Raw genomic sequence first — 27,877 nt, 5'->3', positions numbered from 1 at the left:
AGCACAAAAATACAATTTTTTGAAAAAAAATAGTTTTTTTTATCTTACGGAATACTTGATCATCAAGATTATCAACTATCATACATTTGTTTTTATGTTATGGCATCAAATACATATATTTAAGCATACATTTTTTAATTAGAAAAATAAAATAAAATCATAAATATTGTTCATTCCTGTCTACTGGGATTGACGATTTTAATTTCTACAGTGATTACATAATGAAAATTGAATGATAAATATTACATATTTTTTTTTGATAAATTAATACTAGTTTACTTAGTACTACTACTTAGTGCTACACTATATTGGTAGACTAGAATTGATCTTATATCTGTTTCTCCCGAAGATGAAGATATTCCTGAATAGGATCGATTTCTGTTGGTACTTTGATTATTGATTTCAGACCGTGAATCATTGGCGTTCTTTTTTCTTTGTTTTATTAACATCAGGAAATTTTAAGTGAGCAGTTTGAGAACCTTGTGTAGTAATTATTGATTATTCATCATCTGATGAAGAGTCTAGATTGAGCGAGCCTCTTTTTACTTGAGATGAATATGATACTCGAGATAAACCACCATATTCAGACCGAGAACTAGAAGAAGAATTTGAAGTAAGTGAGAATATTTTTCGTCTCCTCAAATAAATTTTATCAATTGAAATAAATAAAAAAAATACAATTATACATCTTTATTTGTATATAAAATATAATATAAACAAGATTTGAAAAAAATAATTGTCTTACCTATTGTTTGGTATATTTAATCTAGTAGATGTAGATGGTTGGTCCATAGAGGCCGAAATAAGTGGATCGGTAGAACGGGAGGATTGACTAAGAATTTCAACATCAGAGTCATCGGTGCTAGAACTATCTTCTATTATAATTGGCCTTTGAAGTTCTTCATTATCTGAATCCTGTACAATGATTATATCAATGGTTTGGATTGGTGGTGCTTGTTCTTGATAAAATGGAGCCTAAAAATATATTTTATTTATATTAACAATAACTCATAATTTGTAATGTTTTGTTCATTTTACAGTCGATTCACTGTCACGAGGCTGATAAGTAGCATAATATTGAACATTGCGATCATAGTCCACAATATTATATGGACTATTAGCAAAGTTGTATAGTTCATGGCAAAAATGGAGTGTTCGTGTATTTAGAAGAGGCCTTAAGTTGTTGAAAAAATCTGAATGGCTTATTTCATAAGATGCAAGTGATTGCATTATCCAACTTGTTACAATCATATCAATGTTCTCAGGGAATGCCATGGGTAGATCCTCTACTCTTACAGATTCCCGTATGGCCACAACATCTCTAATTATGAATTCAAACATTCTGAACATTTCTGTTGGATCATCTCTGTAAGAATAAAAACATGCATTAATACAATCATAAATTAAAAAAAAATTCAAACTAATTTTTTTAATTCAACATTTCCATAAAATTTGAGGCAAAAGGTTTACCATTAAATACAACTGAAAAACTGCTGATAAACCAAATTTCTACTTATATTTTTATCTCAATATAATTCCCATCTCCTTATCTATTCTACATTTTTTCTAGAAGTTCGAACAAGTTACTAAATAAATACTAAACCCAATTACTAAATATAGCTGTAAAAATTTAAAATATTAAATACTATAAGAGTTCTTTTAGAAATTATATTGTCAGTTAATACATACTAGAATTGGATTAAAATAAAGTTATTTTAGAAACATTTATAGGGGATTATAATATTTCTGTTATTATAATGATAGAATAATGATAATAGTTATTATTCAAAAGTAAAATTTTAAAATAAAATAGAAACATAATTTTTTTAAATTTTACCGATAGTTAGCTGAGGTAAAATATCTGAAATGGCCAGCTGTATCTGGTAATGGCATAGCCCATACATCATCAACGTACACATGTATTCTTGCTCCTTGACCTGAAAGTTAAAGGAAATGTTAAAATAATATATAAACTAAAAGAATGCCACTAACGTGTGTGTTGTCTCCACTTTACAAACAAACAATATATCAAATTTTACGTTCACATTTTTGTTGACATTTTAGTTACAACGCAAGTTAAAAACTGTAAAATTTTTGAAGATTTTAAAATTATCATCGCTGAATTTAAAATTAAATATCAAATATCCGATATGCCCTAGGGCCTAGATAATAATCTTATTTTAAAATTTAATAATATATCAATTTACTCGAATTTTAAAAACAATTGAATAAAATGGATTATTTAAAACGTTACATTTTGCAATGTTGTACATTTGTAGAACGGATTCGACACATGGGAGTGGCGTTCATTTAACAAAATTATAATAAATACCATTGATTGTCGTTTGTACAGAAGGACGTGGATAGTTCTGAGACGGGTAATAAAAAAATTGACCATGATTTTGGACCAATGTGCCAAGGTTATATACACTCGGCAAGGAAAACATATTTATCTGGTTCACATGATCAATATTCAGGAGTGGATGCATATCACTGAAATTTTAGACAAAACATGAAAATCCAGTAGTAATTTGATTATTTTTATATCTAGTAGAATAATTTTAGAAGTACATATTTGAATATACGATACAACATTCAACTTTTGGACAATTTAACATAATGCATTTGAGCAAATAATTTTAAAATATCGCCGAAACACATTGCAGCAAAATGGAATCATTTGTAAAATTCTGTATTTTTATCAAAAATGCTAAATATATAATATTATTTTAAAATTACATATTTAAAATAATACTACACATTTTTTGTCTCGAAATTTTAGTGTACAAAAAATATATTATGATACGTATTATATAATCCAAATTTCACCTGGCATGTACTTGTACACAGTTTTTTGTAAATATTCTTGGTTGACTAATAAAACTTTATGACCAATGTAATATTGTAAATACCATTTTTTTCTAGCATCGATACAGTTGTTACTTTAGACATATTCGAGTGAGATATATCCATCTTTGGGAGGGGCGTATCTACAGGGGCGGATATGGGGACAAATCCGCCCCCATAGCCCTTTAAATACAAGTGTGTTATTATATTATAATAATTACATAGTAATCTGTAAACTAAAATTCTTGTCATCCGCCCCCTACAAAAAATACTAAACACGCCACTGATCTTTGGTAAACTATACATAATAACTAGGTTATAACAAAAATAATATAATGATTAATATAGGCTTCATTGCAAACTCTGCATGTGTTATTGTCACCCCCTGGTGTAGGTACCTACTTATATTCTGAAAGAGAAAGGTATTTTAATATTGAGTACATTGATACATTTTTAAACAAATGTTAAATAAATAAGATGAATTGTTTATACTTAACATTCCAAATTTAATATACAATTATGGTAAACATATTATGTAATGTTATATACCCAATAATTAATAAGTACTAGTATCTTACCTGTTATCATTTAATAATTGATTAAATGGCCGCACAAATAATCTTGGTGTTGGACTAGAAAAACAAACATTGTAATAAATATTGTAAATTTAAACATCATATTATATCAATGTTATTAAATAATGTGTTTCTTACTTCGGTAATCTGTCCAGTACAGGAACAGTATGTGTTTCATGGGTGCCCAGATCATTAAATGAATGATAAATATATCTGAAATTTTTCTTACACAATGGACAAGTTGGTTCAGACTAAATAATAAATATATAAAAACATAACCTAATTAATTTATTATATTATATTTTTTCGATTTTACTAAATAAAGACTTTAGACAACAAATATGATAACATTTTTCTGATGTTCAATTTAAGTTCAGTTTCCTTACTTTTTCAACTATCATTGGACCTATTTATACAAATTTAAATTACCGAGAAAAAATTTAATGTTCATTAAAATCAATGGAAGTAATAATTAAAGTGAATATCTTAACAAATAAAATGTACCCAAATTTCATATTTATAATGAAAATAAAACAGTATATTCCACAATCCGTATAAAACAGTAAATTTCTATTCAAGACATACATACAATATGATATACACAATTTTAACAATTTATAATTATTTATAAGGCTTAACTAAACTTACACTTGAACATTGTTGTAAGCACGTATTTGACCACAATTTCAAACAATGAAAACAGAATAAATGCACACATGCATTGGTATAACACTTATTGGTTAATTCATTCAAACAAATTGAACATCTTGGGTCTGGTGTTGAAGGGCGTCCAGTAGGTTCGTTATTAAGAATGTCCATTATTAATTATTGATAATTGATACCAATACTTCACCGTCAATGACAACTGCACTACATTGTAAGATTCATAATATTATTAGATAATTGACAAATTAAATCATTGTGAAATAAAAAGTAGATTAATTATTCTGTAAAAAATATCATTAGTTACATAAAGTAAATATGTAGTACTTTTATATACTTCATTAATATATATATTATATTCATTAATACTTAAACTAATATAATTAGCAAAGTATTTAGATTTCCTGCTGAGTTATCGCGACAACTAAAAATTAGATTTTAGGAGCCAGGCATAAATTAAATTTTAGTCGTTGCACATCTAAATGTGTTATTGCGGATTGGGCCGATGTTCATAATATTAATTAATAAAGTAAACTTTTATTAAACTTTTTTTAAAGGTGATTCTTTTAAATACCACTGCAAAAGAAAAATTGCTTGATTTACCCCGTCTGTGAGCATGGCTGTGATAAGAAAATAATATAGAACATTTACCTAATGATTGTGCTAAAGTATTAATTACGATAGTTACAATAACCTGGATGAGCATCGCATATAAATTTAAATAGTTATTCTATCCGAAAGTCTCTATTACATATATATTTATTTGTAACTTAAATTAATGCAATAAGAAAAATTTAACAATATATAATGAAGTAGTTGAAAAAGTAGTTGTCGGTTATGTCATTGTAATGGATGTGTTAAATTTGAATTCAATGGTAAATATAAAATAATTGAACACGTAAAAATAATTCTGAGTGGAGGTGGTGTTTCAGGCACCACACTTGTATAAATAATAAAAGTTCAATAATTATAAAACTATAATTTAAGTATCTATGATTATAAGTATTTGAGACACACCAAAAAATTGGATCGATTTTTTAAAAAACTTAATTTGTCGTTGCGTTTTTTTTTAAATTTAAATTTTGAAAAGTTTAAGGTATTTTAAAAATGTTGAAATTTTTTCTATTTCGAAACGATATAATGGACGTTACATCGGGTATAATGGAAAAATGCAACAACTTGCCCTCAGAAATATTGTCACAGTTCAATTTTATAATAGGTATTCTTACTCTAAAACCAATATTGAGCGAGTTTTACTCAGACTGCGCAAACGCGTTTTGTCTACATCGTACGCGTGTAAGACGGATACAACATATGCGGGTGCGGCTCTTAATATAAACTAATGAATAGTAATAAGGTATATTAAGGTACTCGTGTAGTATGCTACCAACCTCTACTTCGTTGGTGACTGGTGTAGTATGGTACCTATCGTAAAAAGCTACCTACCTAAGTTTACGGGTGTGTTCAATTGTCGTATTGCGTTTAAGTTACTGACCACCGCCATTATCTTTTGGTTGGTGGTTTAACATAATATTATCTGTTGCTTAATACGGCGAGATGGATAGACACAACAAAACTAAATTAATTTAATTTCTAAAAGTAAGTGATTATGGGGCTTGGTGGAAATTGACCAGTAGATAGTTACCAGTATAATGTATTGATATTTGGCTATTATAGTATTGTATAACAGACGGACGTTATAATATTATGTCGTTTATCAAGAACTCAAGCCACAGTTGCTTTCCCATATTAAAATTAAATACAAATATAATACACAGAAGAGTAGGAAGCTATATCATATTCTCCTGTAAGTAGCATAGGTACTGCACGTGCACAGTTTTTTGGTACTTAGGTGGCATTTTACGGTAGGTAACATACTACATACGTGTGTACCAACCGTAGGTACGCTATTACGGCTAAACATTTTTTATTTAAAATTATATTGTATTATTACATGTGCAAGTAAACATTTGTTTTGTCGAAACTCGAGAGGTACAGAAAATATTCGAGATGTCGAGTTGTAATGGAATAGTTATTTCAAATCTGAGTTCGAGATGACGAAAAATTCGAGATAGCGATGTTTTACATGGTAATATTAAGAATATACAACAAGATTATTTTATCTATTGAGTACCTACACGCACCAACTACTCGCCCATGCAGAATACAATAACGGTAATATAATATATTTTGCAATTATAAGAATATACAACGTCCCAAAGTACCTACCTAAACACCGCAATTTGAAAAATATTTATCGACTATTTGACTGCGAGATGAAATTATTAAGTTTATTAATGTACCACAAGAAAATATTTTTATTATAATATTATACCTATATTATATGAATCAAAAACTAAGTTTATTTTTTACCTGCAATTAAAATTATTTTAAATGTGTGTACTTACAAAATATAAGAGACGTTAGGAAACCTTAAGAAGAAGACGTGTTCCTCCTCGATTTCAAAGATAGACTAAACGAAATTGAGAATTGTCAGATCATGAATAGGATAGTGGTGACTCATGGACAATATTATCGGATTTACAATATGATCTAGTGATATCTGTTTTATTTTCACATGTAATTTGTATTTTTGTGGCCAATCAACAAAACAACTAATGGTGTGTACAAAGTACAAACAATATAATACAAATATGTGATAGTCATATAGACCATTAACATTATCTTAATTGTTTTAATATTGCAACTATCGTTTTACTAAAATGTAATTTCTAAAACTTTACCATATCTGTAAATGGTGGTATATAGTGTCATTGAGAGCACCATTAAGTATATGAGCGTATTTTAGTGGGTGAAGGGAGCGCTCCTCCCACTGTATCCGTATTTTTTTTTACTAGACAGTACATTTATCTTTATTGTAATTCTAACCATTATTATTCAGCTTTCACTCAATATCCTACAGGATTAAGTTATTATTATTAAAATCGTTATGATTATATTTTTATCTTTATAGTATATTACCTACCTACCTACCTAATAAATTATTTGCAGTTTTAGGTTTTCATATAAAAAATATAAGGTCAACATCAAACGCTTTAAAAAAAAATTACAATACTTTAAGTTATGTGATTTGGAATTTTCAAATTCTGTTTGCGCCATTCATTTGTGCATCATTTGTGAACGAATGTGCACGAAGTCCGATATTTTCTGCAAAATTATTATTTCCGGAGATATCATCAAATAAATTTCGAGGGATGATAGAAACGGCGTGTGGTGCTACGGCACCTCCCCATTTTACAATTTAAAATTTCTGGTTGAGCAGATCTTTTGTGCATCGTTTGTGCACAAAGTCTGGTCGTTTGTGCACAATTATTTCCGGAAATATCTCAAAATCAAATTTGGTGGACCTAAAACCTACGCTGTATAATCTATCGCTACTTTCAGTATCTAAAGAATAAAATTAATATATAGGTCACTGACTCTGGCACCACTAAGTAAAAATGTCGTTACAAAAACAGTTTCACAAATTAGTAACCAATTCGTAATAATTTGTAACCACAAATTTGGAATTTGTAAGTATAAATCTATACATTCGGGATACGGCGTACAAATTTAGGAAAATTGATATAATATTTACTTCTGTCTACCTTTTTATTAGGTAAGACTTAATACTTAATAAAAGCTTGAAAAACATCGTTCAGGTGTAGCAGTTGACACAGGCAAAAAACACAATATTTTCAAGAGTTCATGAATATTTGGTAAAACTCTTTATCACAAAACATCAAAAGCATGTAACCCAGAGGAGAATACAATTTTTTCTGTAACTAACTACACTTCAGTCACTAAAAATAACACCATGCCCTATAGACTATGGTAAATCTACAGTCTTCGTGGTAATTTTTGTTTTATTTACCGACTATTTATCGGGTTTATTATAAACACTCATGGATGAAAAATAATTCTTAGAAAATTAAAAAATACAGTACACCATACAGTACTATCATAGTGATATATGTTTTCGCTGTCCAATAGTCACATATAGGTATGTCGCGAATTACTAGTGGTGTATAGTATATCAGAGCGGTAAAATTACCACGGCAAGAACATTTAGAAAACAGACATACTTAAAAGTAATATCATATTGAAAAAAACAGAAAATATGAAAACTTAACTTTACAAACAAAAATGTATCCCCCCCCCTCGTAAATACATTACTGAAAAGTATCCCTAGACGTAACTTACGTAATAGTTAAAAATTACTTAGGCTGCAATAGATTTACATATAGATACAGTGTAATACACCCGAACCGCAATTTATATAAAAAACAAATTAAATATGGTACGTAATATTTACAGTGAAAGACTTTACGATTGCATATAATAAAAATGGATTATTGACGAATTCAAATATGTTGAAACATATAAAATATTATAATATTGATGAAAATTATATTTATTTTTAATTTTTATTTAACGCTTATGCGTAATTTATTATATTAAGTATAATTTAATATAGATACTCGCTATTATGTCCTATTAGTTTTGGTACGGGTGATATGTATATTTATGTTTATATTTATGTGATTTATATCTTTGCCCTTTGGCCATTATCGCATGTGTACTAATATGACAGCGTACCAGCCGCGTTTAGTTTAGAGTTTGAACTATAGTCACAGAGTGTGATATATCTTAATTATATAAATTAATGAAATTAGACACAAAATAATCGGCGACATGAAACGAAACCAGAGGCACGATATAGTTGTATAGGAAGGTAGGTCAAGTCTAATCGCTAATCGAATATAAATAAAAGAAAAAATAATGACAGTTATAATATGTATTTGGGCAGCAATTTATGATTAATAAATGTTTGAGGACGTGTTTTAACTAAATATTATTCGTTTTTAATCCCGGACCACGATTTATAAAAAAAATTTAAGACTAAACGCAACTTACAGCAACACGTAAATATATAAATATTATAAAAATAATTAATACAAATGTAATATCAAACGAAATTAAATAAATTAATTGTATTGGTCAATTACAAAAAATTAATTTACAAAACAATTGCGAATAAAGGCGTTATATGCATTTTATTTAACGGGCTTGCTCGGTCATATTCAAAATCGTATCTACATACAGGATATTTGCAATAAATTGTAAATGGTAGGTATAGTTTAAATCGAGATATTTATGAAATAGACAATTTAAGTACCTAATATAAGTTATAACTACCATAAAAAAATTCATTTTTTTTAGGTATACCTACTATGATTTAAATCTAAAAACTGTTGATTTATGTAACAAACAAGAACACGTATTGATATCAATATTATCACAATAACCACGGTATCAATCATAGTTATGTTTTATAAAACATAAAACATAACGAGTTGGGGGCAGTTGTCCGAAAAATGATAAGGCAGTTTATACCACAATACCATACCAGCATATACCAGCATATTCCAGTGACACCAATTTGAAAAAACCTCATACAGTGATGCCATGCTAGCGGCACTCGTCGCTACGCTCCTCGGCGCCGTCGCTCCGCTCCGCAAATCGAAAATATCCCCCGACTTGCTGTGAAACACCACCAAAAGTTGGTCACAGGGTAACCACAGGTTAACCACCGTACAACCACTCTTATCGGTCTTTATCATTATTCGGACAACTGCCAGCCACCGATGTTTTATTTGCACTACCTACCCAATATCTTATCAATTGTCTAGTACCGCTATGTTTATCACATTGTATCAAACTCTACAAATCGAATTTGGATTCATAAAAAATATTTTTGAAATCACTATTGTGAGAATTATTCATTAAAACCATAACTATTCCAATATATATATAATCACTTTTGTTCAATTAACACTTTTCGGTGTTGCTTTACGGATGACCAAAAAAATAGCAAACGAATACGGACACGGGGATACTTCGTGTGAAGCATCGATGAAGCGACTTTTTGAAAATATTTTTTGCAAATTCCACCTAACGCAAATTATTTAAGCGTCCAGAAAAAGACTGTGACAATAATATATGAGATGTAGACTTACGAGTGTGTTGGCGTGCTGGGGTCGCCAAATCGTGGAGATACGAGAAGAGTATGCGAATCGGAACGTTCCACCTAGGTCCCTGTGATGGCGGACAGACGCACTCAGATCATAAACTGAATTAATATTGTTGTTAAAAAAATTAGTCAAGACAAGCGGACGAAAATCGGTTGGTATAAATTTAAAATTATTCGAACGACAGAGAAAGTACTTCGGTGGCGATAGTAACGTGGCCGGAGCAGGCAGAGCGTGTGGTGCGTTCAAGGGTTCACGGTTAACTAGCGACTGGTCGGCAGTGACGGGCGAAGAGACAATGATCCTGACTGTGGACGCTGACTGCAGACGGAACCGGTTATGGGCAGAGATACGCGCGGCGCACAGGAATGCAGGCCCTTGCAACAGCTGACCGTCTGCCACGCGGTAGATCCCGCCTACAAACAACACACAAACACGCGCGAGCCGTCCGCCGCCATAGATAACATAAGAATAGATATGACATGCCTATACCAGTTTCAAATGGGGCCGTGTGCTTTTTTGGGGAATAGAGAACGTAAAGAAAGAAAGACGATATTGGGCTTTTTTAAAGGTTATGTCAAAAAACTGTTTACAATATTGGTCAATTTCAAATTAGTTTTTTGATTGTTGTGCCTGAAAATGGAAATTACTCTAAACTTTGAGTACATAATGAATTGTAATTAGAATACAGAATAATATAGATAGTAAATTATTACTAATTAAAACTAACAGTACACTGTAGAAATTAGTGAAAAGTAAAATATATATTATAAAAAGTGGTTTTATAATATATTCATAGTATATTATATTATATTATATTATGTTATTATATATTATTAACCGAGATCCTGGATATAGAAACATATCTATATGCTAAATGGTTGATAGATTTAATATATTGGTTATTTAATATTTAGATACAACACTGAGGTAACTCCTACTTGTTTTCAAGTACTTGAAATTTTACAAATTTCGTTTATATATAAGGTTTCGTAAAATAGAAGTTTGTTAAAGAGAGGTACCTACCACTATATTTGAGTCCACAATAAGCCATAGGTAGTAATTACCATTTACTTTTATAAAACATAACATATTCATTGTTAAGTTTGTTTATAAAAGTATAAAACGTAAAAATAAAAAAACTATAACTAAAAACTAAACTACTAAACTATAAGGAAATACTTAGGTACCTATACTGAATACACCGTGACAGAGTGACCGTATAGACATACAAAAACCCAGTGACTAAGATATAATATGTCTAACTATAAGTCCTGGTTAAAATTAATATTGAGTATAAATAATTGTACTACCAGGTACGGGTATCAAGGTAAGGTCCAACATACAATATTACCATTCACCAGACATTTGCGAGTCCTACTCTCTACACCCCTCACCAAGACGATGTCAGTCCATTTTAATTTGTGATGATGAATACCTTATTAGTTATCAACTAATGTTTATGAATTACCATAATATGTTAATGGTTATAAATTGAATTTGTAACTGTATAGCTGTATAAGCATACAGTATGGAATATTGGTAGGTATTAATTGGTATTTTAATTTGTAAATCATATTATCAGAAAATTTGAGTCTTAATTGATTAAAATACAACAATCGTTAACAATAAAGTAATATAACTTATACTGTATGTTATATAGGTAACTACTTATTACTTATTTATAAAATTATAAGCTTTTAAAGTTATAACTCTTTGAACCTCTATAATTTAACAATTATGATAGAATTTTATAAATATAATTTATTTTTTATTAATTATCAAACAATTTACAATATTAAGTAGGTATAATAATATTTTTGACTTTACATTTAACTGTGGTGATTTATCATAAAATGTGTAGCTGGCTCACAACTTATAAAACAATAACTTTGAGTAAAATGGAAAAAAATAAAACAATATTTTTTTGCCACAACAAAAAAATGCGATTTACTTCTTAAACCAATGTATATAACATTTGGAACAAAGGTTTTTCATTTAAGTTTTTTTTAAGACTTGAATATTTTTGACAATCTCAAAATCTGTGAAAATTATCACCTAGATTTTTGTGTCTGTCATCCCCTTTTAGGACAGTAAAAGTGCTTGGATTTTCTTCAATAGTAACTTTTCTGATAGGAAAGTGAATCTAGTTGGTACTTTGGGGGGTCAAAAATAAAAATTTCCCAGTAGTTTTCACAAGTGACGTGAAAAACAAAAGAAAAATTAAGGAAAAACAGGAATTTTGGTTTTTGGTATAACTCTAAAACAAACGACCGTAGAGACATGAAATTATGACTGAATGTTTATATTAGCATTTTCTATACACCATAAAATTTACAAAATATTTTTACTCTTTTTGAGCTATTTAGGGACATTGTCAGTTTTCAATTTTATTAGTTTTTTTTTCTATAAATATCAATAAAATTTTATCTGTTGAGTAAAAAAGCTTGAAAATTTAATAGAAGGCTCCTAGGTTATTGTTTCAAAGGCAGATGAAAAAAAATTAAAAATCCTTAGTCACAGTTTTTATTTATAAGCATTTAAAGTTAAAATTTTGACAAAATACAGAAAAATCACGAAAATTAGCAAACTATTTTGAGTTGAGAATTCATAAAAATTTTTCTTTTTAAATCTAAGATTTGAAAATGTAATATAAGATTACTCATTAGTTTGTCTACCTTTATCAAAAAAAAAATGTCTACAAGAAACTTAAATTAAATTTTTATGAGCGTCTGAAATTTATATTTTTACAACATTTGATATTCACTTGATTTCTCATGTAACAATTTTCTTATTTTATTGTAATTAAAAAACGAATGTCTGTAGATACTTGAAAATTTCACTGAATGTTTATATTAGCATTTTCTATACACGATAAAATTTTGAAAATATTTTGACTCTTTTTGAGCTGTTTACGGACATTGTCAGTTTTCAATTTTTTTAGTTTTTTTTTCTATAAATATCAATAAAATTTTATTTGCTGGGTAAAAAAGCGTGAAAATTTAATATAAAGCTCCTGATATATCATTCTAATAGTTAAAAAATATTAAAAATACATAGGCATAATTTTTTTTTTATAAGCATTTAAAGTTCAAATTTTGACAACATTTATCAAATTTATAATTTATTAATTATTTTGTGGTTAAAAATGTATAAAATGTTTAACTTTTATGGCTAAGGATTGAAAATTTATATAGGTTATATCGTAAATAGGTTATATATAAATTACTTTATTCACAATAATATCATCAAATATACTTGGTAATATCATAGGCTGACTGACCGTTTTCGCTCAGAATCGTTTTTCTTATACAATGATATTATATCATTGAATTCAAATTTAACACCATCCATTACAGTGACTCACTTGTAACCTACAAGTTATGTGTACTTAAAATGTTTTAATATGATAAATATTTACATCTATATAGAAGAGAGTCCGATGTAATAAAATATTAATGAATTTAAGAATATATGTCCAGGAACATCTAACTGAGCCACATGTGATCAGTAATAAAAAATTAAGAAATGTATAACTTTTATAATTTGATTGCTTTCAATACGCAATATTTTGTAATTTGGACCTAGTCATACAATTATGCATTGCACAATACATATTGTCATTATTGAATGATGTGGTAAATCAGTCTCCAAACATCTTTATACAAGTTTAACTGTACCTTATATTTGTATTCTTAAATCATAAATAACTAAATCTATTTTAGAATTCATGATCAAGATTTCAACAAAATATGTTGTATTTATACCTAAATAATTTCATATTCATATTTTATATTTACTTGAACAGGAGCAGGAACTTTTTCTGTGCCACACCAATTATAATACAAGTGACACAACTTGAAGGATAATATTTGGATATATTCAACACTTAAATTACATCCATTTTTCAGTACAATATAGTGAGTTGGATTAACAGTACCCTGCACATAAAAATCATTTTAATAATTAATAATAAAAAGAAACTAAGATAAATTAAAAAAAATAAAATTTATTAAAACTTTACCTGACGAACATGTTGAGAGACTAAGAAAAAATCGAAATAATTTCTTCTGGTTACAGTATTATCAATAACAGTTCCAGAACTTGGATATCTTTCATTTACATACTAGATAGGTATAACAAAAATATTAAAGTTGTCAAAATTAAGTGATAAAAAAACGAATATTTCTTTTTACATAAATTAATATAATAATCCATAATTTATGCAATTTATTGAACGGGCCACGAAAACATGCAAATTATTCTCTAGTATCCCAGCTGCGTTTTTCGGTAAGGCTATAGTAGTTTAAAAAAATGCTACCGAAAAAACGCCAAGAGGGCGCTAGAATCATCGGCAGATTTTCATGAAAAAATTTAGCTACAAATTATTTATTTATTTATAACTGATTTTCCATCGATAATTTATATTAAAGGTATAACATAAATGATAGTTAATATTGATATTAAATCTAAATAATGTAATTATATTCAATAATAATGTTATAATTGATATATTAGACTAATGCTTAAAGAGGACGCTACACCCACATATATTGTCCTCGTCTTACAAAGACCTAAGACGGAGACGGGAGACAACACATGCAGGTACAGATATTTGTGGCTACGTCTTACAAGATTGTAACTTACCAAATGTATGCTAAGCAGATCACGATTAACTCTGTTAGTTTAAAATATATTAGTGTGAATCAACTTATTATGAAACTTAATAATAAAAACATTAACTGTGTGTGTATGTGGGATTTTTAAGATATTTCAGTTTTTAAGTGAGTTATTGGTATTTTAAATTTACGCTATATTAAACACACATAACTTGCTCAAAAATTGAACTATCGTAAAAAAAAACCACATACAAACACAGATAATGTTCTTACCATCAAGTTTCATCATAGGTTAAGTCACTCTAATTCTTAAACAATGGAGTTAAACGTCTGCTGAGCGTACATTTCCTGTTACACACTTGTAATATGGTGACAACTGGCTGTGTAGTGTCCTCTTAACACTTATCATTAACCAATAACGTAAGGACTTTTTTTTCTATTAACAACTACAGATTTTAATAGAAACTATCATATTGATTTTTACCTAATTTGGCTAAACATAATAATGAGTTAATTAAAGTGTGTCCATAATTCAATGTTCTGGTTTAATCTTTCATAATATATTACCTGGAAAACGCGTATGTTATTGCGTTTCTGAACAAAAATTAAAGTAACCGTAGGATTATAATTTCCTGGGTAACATTTGAAAGATTCTATTAAATCTTGAAGTTCAATTTCTTCTACCTGTTTTAAATCCCCATCAGATACTCCATCTCTATATATAATTATTTTTTCAGGCAACAACCCATTTTTCTAGAATAAAGTATTGTAATTAATTTTAAAACAATATCAAAACATAAATTACTAGTAATACAACAAAAACTAACTTCTTTAAATTGCGTCACCACTTTATGGAACGCGTCTTGCACAGACTTCATAAGTTCTTGATGGGTACTCCTTTGCATTGCCCATTCAGTAAATGTCTTGTCCATTGAAGCTACAACACCAACAACACTACTCATTTGTTTACCTTTCTCATGGTATACATCAATTCTTACTATCATAGTATTTTTCTAAAAAATAAAATAAAAATTATAGTAACTATACTAAACATTAGAAACAAAATAAAACATTTTATCTATTCATAGTCAGTTTTTGTTTATGTTTCCACTATTTGCTTTGTTTTGAAAAACATCACATAGAATAATATGCATGAAAGACAGATGTTTATTTTCACTATCTTGAGTTATTAAAATGTTTTATAATAATTATAATAAATGATTATCAATAGTGTAAAAAAATATATAATACATAGGAAAACCTTACCAATGGAATGTCAATGGCCCCACAAGCACCACCTAATTTACAATTAATTTGTAAAGCAATCTTCTGAGTAATTGATTGTAATCGCTCTGGCTTGGATAATGTCTTTGAGACAATTACCTAAAATATAAAATACAGTAAAATATATTAATGACAATAATAAGTTCAGTTGTACTTTCTATTAGTACTTGAGATGGAATTCCAATTTCTGTACAACAAATCCGTTTTATAACATTATAACGGTCTTCTATTTGGTTTGGAAATATTATAACAACTAATTGTATTTCTGAATTATTCTTTAATGTACTATTTATAGCCCTAACAAAAACCTCTGAATTTGTCCCCTGTACTTGAATTGGTTCTGGAGGATTAATTTCCATACCCAGAGAACAGCAAAATGCTTTAGCTGTTGTTTCATCTCTTGGATTATACATAATTGCCCCAATTTAACATGTTCATCTATAAAGTAATAAAATATAGAATTGAATTATTTATATTATGATTTTTTAGAAGATAAAGTTTGAAGCTTTTTATAAGTTAAACAGTACAAATAAACTACAAACTGCAAGAAACATTTCTTACGTATTTTATATACTTACAGCAACAAACAGTGCATTTTTTGCTACATCCATTCTCCAGTCCATATTTATTCCAACTTGTTTTCTAATATTACTTCCCAGTAATATTGTTTCTATTTTATAAACGGGACCTTACATTTTCACTGGGATTGGACGCATCATTAGCCCCCAATCTTTAAATTTCCTGCTACCTTCTTCATGAGCTATAAAATTTATCAAAAAAGAAATCAATTTATGGTGTAATGTGTTGATTCTCACTTATTATACACCTCAATATTAAAATTGAAAAAAAACTAATATTTTATTAGAAATTTTATCAATTATGATTTTCAAAAATATTATATTAAATCATTTAATAGAGTTTAAGTAGGCATAAAATCAGTTTTATACCATTTATACGATTAACAAATTCAACTATAACATTTTGTCGCACTTCTGGTGTAACCAAAGTATGAGTTTGAAGAGCCTTCATCAGCTTAAAGTCTTCTTTCATTATATCAGTCAGTCCTGTCAAATTGCAAAGCTCAGGAACTAAGCAACAAATACCTAAATCCTGTAAATTTAAAATAATATTGATGATAAAATGATTTTAATTTGACTATTTAATTACCAACATTTGCATTATTTTTATTCATATCTTTTTTTTTTGCTTTTGTAATAATCATGGGCTGTTGAAGATTTTTGATTTCAACTTCATACATATTTGTATAATAATCTTTGTATGTTACCTAAACAGAGAAGAAAATAAAAATTAATAACATTTAAGATTTATAAGTATCTAGATGAAATTAAAAATACTTACTTCAACACCATCTCGTTCAAAAGTTGATAAAGGATTCATTGTTAAGTCTACATCATCAACTCTGTATGATTTACAGTTGTAATATGTAATTACTGTAGAACCACATAATGTAGCCATTATTTCTTGCTTAATATCTATATTGTTGTTTTTCGCATTCATCATGATGTCTGTCCTATAAAAATATACAAATAAGGTATTTAAAATAAAATCTTGCAGGTGCATAGTTGATTAGTTAAACTTATGAATTTAAAATACAAGTAAAAGAACAAAAAAAATTATATTCAGATTGTAATTGTAAATATATAAATATATTTGCCACAAATAAAATTAATTGAGAATTATAAATTGTATTGGTTTACAGGATTATTGAATATAACCGATTATAATAAAGAAAAATATTATTAATAATATCTATAAGACAAGGCTTATCCTTATTCTCCTTTATTTCATAATAAAATTGAAGGATTACAAACAATAAAAATAAAGCGGGTAATGTGCAGCTAATGAGCCACCATAAATACATTTCATTAATTATTACACAAGATATTAATAGTGTAAAAAAAAATTTAATACATATTATTAAAAACATTAATATTTTGCCTAAAAACATTAAATGTAGTTGTTAAAACGTCAATAACCGTAACAGTTATTTGAAATACCGTTTGTACACGTAAAACCCTGTGTGATAGTTCAGCACACATATAAAGACCATTTTCAAACCATCAATAGTAGTCATGAATCCTGGCCAAACTTTGAGTCTACAATAAATATTCAAACAATTATTTAATTGATGTCAATACCACAAGTATTTAAAATTGGATTTAGTTTACTTGAATTCAGGAATGAATATCTTTTTATTTGGATCATAACAACTTCTTCCAAATTCTACTAGACCAAAATTCTTCATTATTCAGCGTAAAAAATGTTACAAAAATGTGTACATTTACACAGAGAATTTTTACCCTTAAATGTTATTGTTAATGTCACTTCAGATTCATCTCTTAATATCCCCACTAATTTGGTTATCTAGTAAAAAATTTAACATATGTTATTAATAATTGTTTTTAGTAATATATTTTTTTGATAAATAATTACATTTTTGTGGTAGCATTTTTGGCATATAAAGTAATGTTCCATCAAAAGTTTTTAGAGGGAATAAATCTTTGTGTTGATTCACCAAAAAAAAACCTAGCAGATTTGGCATCAATCGGAGGATTGAAATCAACTCTATATTCATATATTCCATCATCTCCTTCCAATTTAATTCTTATATAATTTGATGATAATTGAGCCCTATAGAAAAATAACAAACATAAAATCATCAATTTGAAACATTAAAAGAAGAACACAACATTGTATTTCAAAATAATGATAATAAAACTGCAGAAATTAGGATTATGAATATATGTAAATATTTATAATCAATATAACATTGTAAGTATTGTTTAAGTATACAAGATTAAAAAAATTCTAAATAATTATTGTCAAGGGTGTAAATGGTGATCTATTATAAATTAAAATATTTTGGAATATTATGTAGTTATAAACCCAAATATTAAAAATAATAAATACATTTTTTACTTAATGATTCATCTAATTCATCATAATACATTGTTCTACTTATAACCTTAAAAATTATTATCAATACATAAAACATATATTTATCCTACATGTCGTAAGTATCTTTTTTAGACTTTTTTATGACTCTACATATAACTAGAGACTTTTCTTCCTTTGCTGCTGGAATATCAACAATTTGTGTTTGTGGCTGCTTTAGGGATGTAAGTAATTTAGATACCTCTGTTTTTTTATGATTGGGACTAATATTTGGACACCTGAGAAAATAAAGAATTGTTTTTATTAATTTAATTTAAATAAAATAGAAATTATAGAAATGTTTTTTTAAAAAACAAAATATTAATCATCTTAACAATAATAAATGAAGGAATTTATCAATTGACTCACAATTAATATGAGACTATAAACCATAAATTGGATACTCTGTCCAGCGAGAAAACCCGCCAAGGACTGACAAAAATTAGTTCTTCTGTGCATCCTCACGTGACACCCTGCCATAGAGGAAAAGGTCTTGATGACAGGGTTGTCGCGTAGGGATGCATAATATCAGCAATTCTTCTGCTGGACAGACTATACCTATGATTTTAAATACAGGCAAATATAATAAAATGGTTATTATTAATAAGAAAATAATATTTAGTTTAGAAACTGAAGTACATAAAACAACTTATTTATAAGTATATTAAATTAAATTAGCATTGATATATTTATGTTTTTTATAAATTATATAAACATAACAATACTAACATGTTGTTTTTTAAATCCCCTAGATCAGTGTTTGAGAATGTTGTTTGTATGGCGTCAGAGCAATATTAGCTAACATAGCCTGCAAACACACAAAATATTCAAACAAAAACTATACTTTAGTATTCTAAACAATATAATATTATAATAAAAATTAATATTAAAACTTGAATACTTTTCTATTTCATCTCTTATTGTATGCTAAGTAATTAATTCAGTAATTAAACTCAATGAAAAAATAATAAATGATAGTATTATGTAGGTAACCTATAGGGAAAAAAATTATTATTTATTAATATGGTTTATTTTTTATGTATATATAGGCATACAAAAAGTAAATAAAAATTGGTGAACTATTTTTCATATATTGTAAAAATCAAGTTCTAAGTACATTCTAAACTTACTTAATAATATTTAGAAAAATTTAAAATAATATTAATTTAAGTAGATGAATTACCTAAAAGTAATCTCAGTTTGAAAATGTATATGTAAAACATACATAGGTACATTATTCATAATAATTTTAATAAAAATAAAATTATGAAATTAGTAACTAACCAGCCAGGTACCTATGTATGTTTTACATATAAATTTTCAAACTGAGATTAGTTATAGGTAATTTATCTACTTAAATTAATATTATTTTTAAATTTTTGTAAATATTATTAAGTAAATTAAGAATGTACATCTTATAGAACTTGATTTTTACAATATATGAAAAAAGTTCACCAATTTTTATTTACTTTTTGTATACCTATATATACACAAAAAATAAATGCAAATGCATTATCATTCATAAAAACAACCCGCTTAAAAAATAAAATAATTTTTAATTATTAATTTTTTTTTAGTTCAAATATTAATATATAATATTAAGCAGTCTTTAATTTTGTGTAATACTAAACACTTAAGTACTACCATTAATGTAATAATGTACCTAACTAGTGTAATAAATGATTCATTTCTACAAGTAAAACAATAATAATTACCCTTCTTCTGTGTGCTACTTGTTGATTCCCATTAACTAGGGTTTGAGAACTTATAGCATCCACAAGGACTTTTGGTATATCATTAAAATATGGTATAGGTAGTGCTGCTAGTTTTGGAGGTTCCTCAGGTTTAGGTGGTTCCTCGGTAGCGACCTGAGCCAAACAGCTCTTTAAAAAAACCTTTTCCGGACATTCCTAGAAAATGATTTAAGAACTGATTACATTAAGCAGTGAAACCAATAGTTACTAATAGTATTTAATTAAGTTTTTCAAGCTTTTATATTAATTAGTCTAATAGTCTTATTAGACTCGCATAATTTTTGTTGAAGAAGCAATACTTTGGAAGTCAAAAAACCAACTTTCAGAAGATACATAAATGGAAAAAGAGTAAAAAATTTTATTAGAATAGTAAAGTAAAAATTATCAGTATGGTTCCACAAAAAATATTGACAATTGGTTTAAATGAAATAACTTTTAACTATTCGTGATATTATTATTAATAAATTCTAAATTTTTTCTGAAAATATTGATGTACATATTTGAAAAATTGCTTTTTTTGAATTGCAAGGTACTTGCTTCCTTACAATATTACATAATTTAAATAAAAAAACGAATTTTTATGTAAGTATGTATAGTATAATTTTTCAAATAAATAATTCTACAATCCAGACCATAGAATACAGTATTGGTATTTGTTATAAACTTTATAGACTCACTACTCAGATGTGTAATATCTCCGCCAATCATAATAATAAATACATCGGAAAAAACGTCCAAAATAATAATAATAACAAATAGTAGGTATAGTAAGTTATAATAGAAAAAATATTTTTTTTTAAAAGAGCATATAATGATAATATTAGATAATTAAAAATGTTTAGGATTTTTGAGTTTCCCAAAATTCTGGAATTTTATGTTTTAAACACCTATGCTATAAAAAAACAATAACACCTACCTGTACCTAATAGTAATGGTAGGTTTTTTTCCGTCAAATTATAAGATTGTTGGGAACAAAGCAATAATAGTATGTGCGCTGGGCGTTGAAGCTTTTACACGCACCTTATCACACACCGACTGACCAGAGTAGGTTGTGAGTAATGGTGTTATAGTTCGGCTAGAATTGATTGGGTTTGCTGCGCAAATACTAGCGAGCTACGTGGTATAAGTGATGTGTAAGGTACTAAGGTGTGTATATGTGTTTGTGTGCAAAAGAGCAATTTATTATAATGAAAAGACGGCGATTTGCGCACATAAAAACAATAATATTTTTATGATTCCGCGTTAACAAGTTGTTCTACGACAATACCATAGAACAATACGGAACGGAGTGAAAGTGAACGGACTGATTAGTGGTTATGCTTTGGGCGACCGTGTTAATTCCAGCAAGCGTAATTTTAAATCGTGTCACGGTGGCTCCTCGATATGCCGTTATCATTATTTAAGCCAAATCACAGTTGCGTGGCTACTGATACATTGATAAGACTTATAAGGCGGAGTGCGGACCCTACACGGAAAGTTCTATGACAACAGAAATTTAATTAATTCATACTAAGTACTTATTTAATTATGGACTTAGCCAACAAATCACAGGTATTATTATTTAACTTATTACTTATTAATAAAGATTGCATGCTAAAACTGCCTGTGTTATTATTCATTAACCATTTAAAATATACAATTTATGTTACTAAATAACGTGTAAATAACTAATGTACAATTTTGATTTTATGGTTTTTATCTAGATTATATTCTCAAAAGATTCTAAGTCAGCAAATCACTTAAAACAAAACCAGATAAGATTATAGTTGAACAGTATATATGTCTAACAAACAAACTTAATGTGCAATAGATTTGTTTTTTTTTTTAATGTCTTTCAATTAACTTTTCTACACCTATAGTTAAAATATCTAAGTTGTTTATGCTTCAACGATGTTTTTTTAATCAAGAAAACAAAATATAAACTATTAATTAATATCTTGCAAAAATATATTAATTTTACAAGTTGCTATGATATTATTTTATAAATTTTATTAGTATGTTATAATTTGTGAAAAGGGTCAAATGTCTTTGTTAAGATTTGGATATTGTAGAAAAGATAATGAATATTTTTATTCTTGTTCTGAATAATGATTAATGACATTATTATAATTATTGAAATATTGGTAAAAGGTAAATCTTATTTTTTACTTCCATTGTTTAGTTGTTTGTTTGTAAGGAGTGTGATGTCAGTTTTAAGTATAGTTATACTCTGTCAAGGCATAGAAAAAATAAGCATCAAATCGCAGTTAAGTCACCTATTTCTGCACCCGAATGTATTGAATCTTTTGAAAAACAAGACTGTTGTTTGAATGTCAACAAAAAGAACTTGAATCGACATTTAAGAGCAGTTCATGGATTTACAGAAACTCAGACTTCTAATATGAGTCTTAATCTTAAATCAAATATTTTATTACGCCCCAAGGTAAATGTGGTGGTATTAATTTTAATAAGAAAAATAGTAAAATTAAAAATAATTTAAATTTTAGCCTTCAGCAAACTTAAAACCTTCTGAACCTAAAAAAGCAATGGTATATACAAGCAGTGATATTGCATTAATGGTATTATATAATATCAATTATATTATTACAAAACATTTTCTGTAGCTTCACTAAATATCTATAAAATAGCTATATTTTTACAATAGGAACAAATACCTGATGGTTATAATTATAATATATTAACCAAGAAAAATTTAAGTGATGGGAAATTTGTTGCTAAGTTTGAAATTTTGAATTTTGATGTCTGTGATGTTACCACTTGGATGTTGGAAATGAGACGAAAATGTAAAACAACATACCTTAGCACAAATTGTAAAAAGCCAGATTCAGTTGTTTTGAAGGCAAGTTTCCATTAACATTATTACATTAGTATTACTTGAATATTTTTATTTAATTAAAATGTTTTTACAGAAAAGGTACCGATGTCATCATAATACCAGGCCTAAAAAAAATTCAGTTCCTAGAGCAAAACATTTGTCTTGTGTAGCAACACTTATAATTCAAATAGAACACACTTTTGATGAAATGTAAGTAAATGTATTATTATATGTTATAGCCTAGGCGTTTAAACATAAAATTAACTTCACTCAAAATACAAAGCTGGGCAGTAACTAGTTAAAAAGTTAAAAGTTACTTTTTTGATAACTTTTAACTTAACTAGTTAAAAAAAAATAGAATGTAGAAAATAACTTAATTAGTAACTAAGTTATTTGTAAAAAGTTATTTACAAAAATTTTCCTTTTATGATTTATGAACTGTATATTATTTTCATTGTTATTTCTGATATTTCTGAGAACCACCAGAATTAATTAAGTAATTTTGTCATTTTGAACACTTCTATTAGTTCTAATAGTTTGATTGCTACTTTTAATAAACTTATGCGATTAGGACTGTAAAAATATTTTTGAAGTAACATTTTAATATTTTATATTTTAATGTGAACTGTAAATATTTTCTTTTTTATATCAATATTTTAAACATTTTCCTTCAAATTCAAAAAAGAAACATTTAGACTATACAACATTTAAAACTGAAAATAATTATTAACTTCACAAGTTTGCTTTATAGCAAAAGTAGCAGAAGTAGATTAATTTATATTTTTTGAGTAGAATATTTATAATTAAATAGGTACTATATTATACTATATTCTATTCTATAATATTTCTTTTGTATTTTAATGGAAACATATGGAAAAAAATCATATTTCAAGATTCAACTACTATTTAATTGTTTTTAATAAATAAATACTAATATTTAAATTATACTGCAAATATATAATTTTGATCTGTATGTACAGCTATAACAATAATCTAAAACAGTTGTATAATTTATAAAATAATATAGTCTGTGCATTTGTTATTAAATTGATTTACTTTATACCAAAACTAGTTATTCTCCTACGATGAGATAAAATAACATTTATTAGTAAGTTAAAGGTATTTAAAAAAAAAAAGTAACTTAACTTAGTTATTATTTTCATGAAAATTTGTAACTTAGCTTAATTACTCAAATTCAGTAACTTTTTAAAACTAACTTTAACTTAGCTTAGTCATTTTTTATTTTAGGATAACTTAACTTTAACTAGTAACTTTAACTCCAGCTTTGTGACAAAATATTACCCATACGGCCATACCTAATGTATATATTTCTTAAATCCTAAAAATTAATCCAACAAACCTGATAACTAAAACACTGTTTGTAGAGTTGTTTTATAGATACAAATATAATATGTATAACAAATTAGGTATTAATGATTTTCAAAAATTATTTACAATAACATTTAAAAATATTAACTCCTAGTGCCCATTACATATTGTCCCACTTTATTTGTTTTTGTATTAGTGCTCCTTATGATAAACCCACATCAAAGGCTGTTATTGTAATGAGACATATTCATAACCATAAGCTGATGTGTGCAGATGTTTTAAAGTACAGAATTCCATCTGATGAAGTCAAAGAGCAAATATTGAAGTTATTTGAAGAAGGGAAATCACCATCAAAAGCTTTTCTCGCATTAAAAAAACAGCTATATGTTGACAAAGGTAGCAATTATTATGTTTGTGCAGGAGATCGAGGAGAACTCCCAGATCCTGAGTGGGTTTATTACCAATATTATAAAACATTCAAAAAACACTTTGGATCCTCTCATGGAGATTCTATGATGATATCTTTAAAAGATGCTGTAGATGAGTACAACAGAGACTGTAAATATGAATGTTCATCAATGGAAATACTTGATGATGGAAATTTTATAATAGCAATACTTAGCCCATTAATGAAAAGGATAAGTGAAGGTTTTGATGAGAGTGGAGAAGTATTATTTATTGATTCATCAGGCAATGTGGATCGTTATGGATGTAAAGTATTTTTCATTTATACTAACAGTTGTGCAGGTGGTATGCTTGTTGGTAGTTTGATTGTTACTAGTGAAGCTACATCAATCATTGTAAAAGGATTGGAACTGTGGAAAAAATGTTATCTTCGGAGTCTTTAGGTATAAGAGGTCAAATAGGTCCTAGAATATTTATGACAGATGACTCACTAACTGAAAGAAACGCATTACGTGAAGTATTTCCTCAGACGACACTTTTACTTAGTATTTTCCACGTATTACAAGCCGCTTGGAGATATCTTTGGGATTCTAACCATGGAATTTCTTTAAAACACAGACCTGCCCTATTTAGTGGGGTTAAAAAATATGATATACTCAAAGGATACTGATGAACTAAATAATTATTTTAACTTGATAAATCAAAACACAATAACAAATGATTATCCTAGGTTTAAAGTATATGTTAAAGGACTATTCCAAAGAAGACATGAATGGGCTATTTGTTTAAGAAACAACTTGGTTACAAGAGGTCAGAATACAAATAATATAAGTGAAGCTGGAGTTAAGATAATGAAAGATGTTGTGCTTGAAAGAACAAAAGCATATTCTCCGGTGCAATTATTTTTTTTTATTATCAATGATTTAGATAAATTTTATGAGATGAAACTTTTGGACGTTGCTGCTAATCGACCACCTCAGTATCTAAAAAAAAAATATTTTATATCAGCTAAACAAAAAAAATCCTTAGAGTATAAAGCATAAGATTTGGGAAAATCACTTTTTGTTGTAAAAAATAAGATAAAAAATACAACGTACAATGTTGATACTGATACTGGTTTGTGTTCATGTCCACAAGGTGATACAGGAAAACCTTGCAAGCATCAAATTTATGTTGCCAAAGATCTCAATATTGATATACCTCTATGTTTACCATCTAATGAACATACTAGAATAAAACTACATACTATTGCTACAGGATGCAGTGATATTAAAAAAGATTGGTATACTCCATTTCTTAACACCGGAAATAATGAAAATACTGAACTATGTGCTGTACCAAAAATCAAAAATAATATAATAGTAATACCCAGTCATTCTTTAAATATAAGTGAAAATCAAAGTTCACCAATCCAAATTTCACCTACTTACAATGAAGTATTGGAAAAGTTTGATTCCACAGTAGATAAAATTAAAAGAGCTTTTGATTCGGATAAAGAATATTTTTTACCAGGTATTAACGCTTTTGTGAATTCATTTGATAAAAATGTAAATACTCATGCAGCTTTGTTATCTGCGATGATGACATTTGGAAAATACTCTGGCATAAATCCTAAGAGTATAAAGCCTAAACTTATTGGGAATAAACATATTGGAACCCAACCAACAGCTCGAGGAAGACGTGTTACACAAATTGGAGGTAGACATAATTTAACTTCTGGCCGAGTTCCTAAATGGAAAAGAGTCGTTGAACATGGATATCACCAAAAATTGACTTCAAGCCAGTTACCAAGAGGTAATATAAAATCTTTTGATCCTTCAGTTGTTCCCAAAAAAGTTTCAAAAATGCCTCATCAGTTATCTTATTGTGTGGATAAAAATAAGCCATTAGGATCAACTCATAATGCAAAGTAAATAAAAGTATAATATTATTAAAATTATTTTCAATATACATATTTTAAAATACATAAGCATGTTTTATACTTAATATTATTTTTTTATTCAATTTATATTTTACAATACATACTTGGTTTGCAATCTTTTAACAGTGTTTTTGTAACATTTATTTTAAATTTTAATGTAAAAAAAACATTAACCTAATGATGGGTTGCATCCACATACACGTCCAATACCAAACTACAGAACCTAAGCACAATTAGATAATTATTGTATTGTAATTTGTAGCATGTAGCTAGTAGTAAGTATGTAGTTATATCAATCTATATGATAAAATAAATATTATGTAAATATTTTATATAAAACACGTCATGATGTTTCCTATATCACAATTGATGAAGAGCTACATATAAAGACCATTTCTTCTGATATTTTAACTAATAAGTTTCTTCAAAAGTAACAATTTATTTTAAAATTTTCTTCCTTAGCTTTTTACAAAAAAAAAAATATAGTCCTTTATCAATAATTGTGTTTAATATTTTTTGTGTTTTGCTTTTTTAGATTTGCATTTGAGTTCAAATTTCATCTCACTAAAGAAAACCTCAATTAAAAATACAAATATGTGTTTTTACAAGGGTTATAATAATCAAATAGATACCTTTAAAAACATATATTTGTTTTTATATTGAGAAATTAATAACATA

At 27.4% G+C, this 27,877-nt stretch overlaps 1 protein-coding gene and 1 pseudogene across 1 annotated transcript; both read right to left on the bottom strand.

Moving 5' to 3' along the window:
* Nucleotides 1–390: 390 nt before the first annotated feature.
* Nucleotides 391–4,241, bottom strand: LOC132935170 (E3 ubiquitin-protein ligase Topors-like). The gene is made up of 8 exons (XM_061001643.1): nucleotides 4,071–4,241; nucleotides 3,561–3,673; nucleotides 3,426–3,479; nucleotides 2,333–2,493; nucleotides 1,838–1,937; nucleotides 1,039–1,366; nucleotides 746–975; nucleotides 391–595 (listed from the first exon to the last, which is right to left on the bottom strand). The coding sequence occupies exons 1-8, from the start codon at nucleotides 4,239–4,241 to the stop codon at nucleotides 499–501; spliced, it is 1,254 nt and encodes a 417-aa protein (XP_060857626.1). The 3' UTR covers nucleotides 391–498.
* LOC132935162 (piwi-like protein Ago3) lies at nucleotides 4,189–22,125 on the bottom strand (annotated as a pseudogene).
* Nucleotides 22,126–27,877: the final 5,752 nt, after the last annotated feature.

Source organism: Metopolophium dirhodum, chromosome 1, assembly GCF_019925205.1.
Source record: "Metopolophium dirhodum isolate CAU chromosome 1, ASM1992520v1, whole genome shotgun sequence".
In the NCBI taxonomy this organism is placed as follows: Eukaryota; Metazoa; Arthropoda; class Insecta; order Hemiptera; family Aphididae; genus Metopolophium; species Metopolophium dirhodum.
This window is presented reverse-complemented; position numbering and strand designations above follow the sequence as displayed.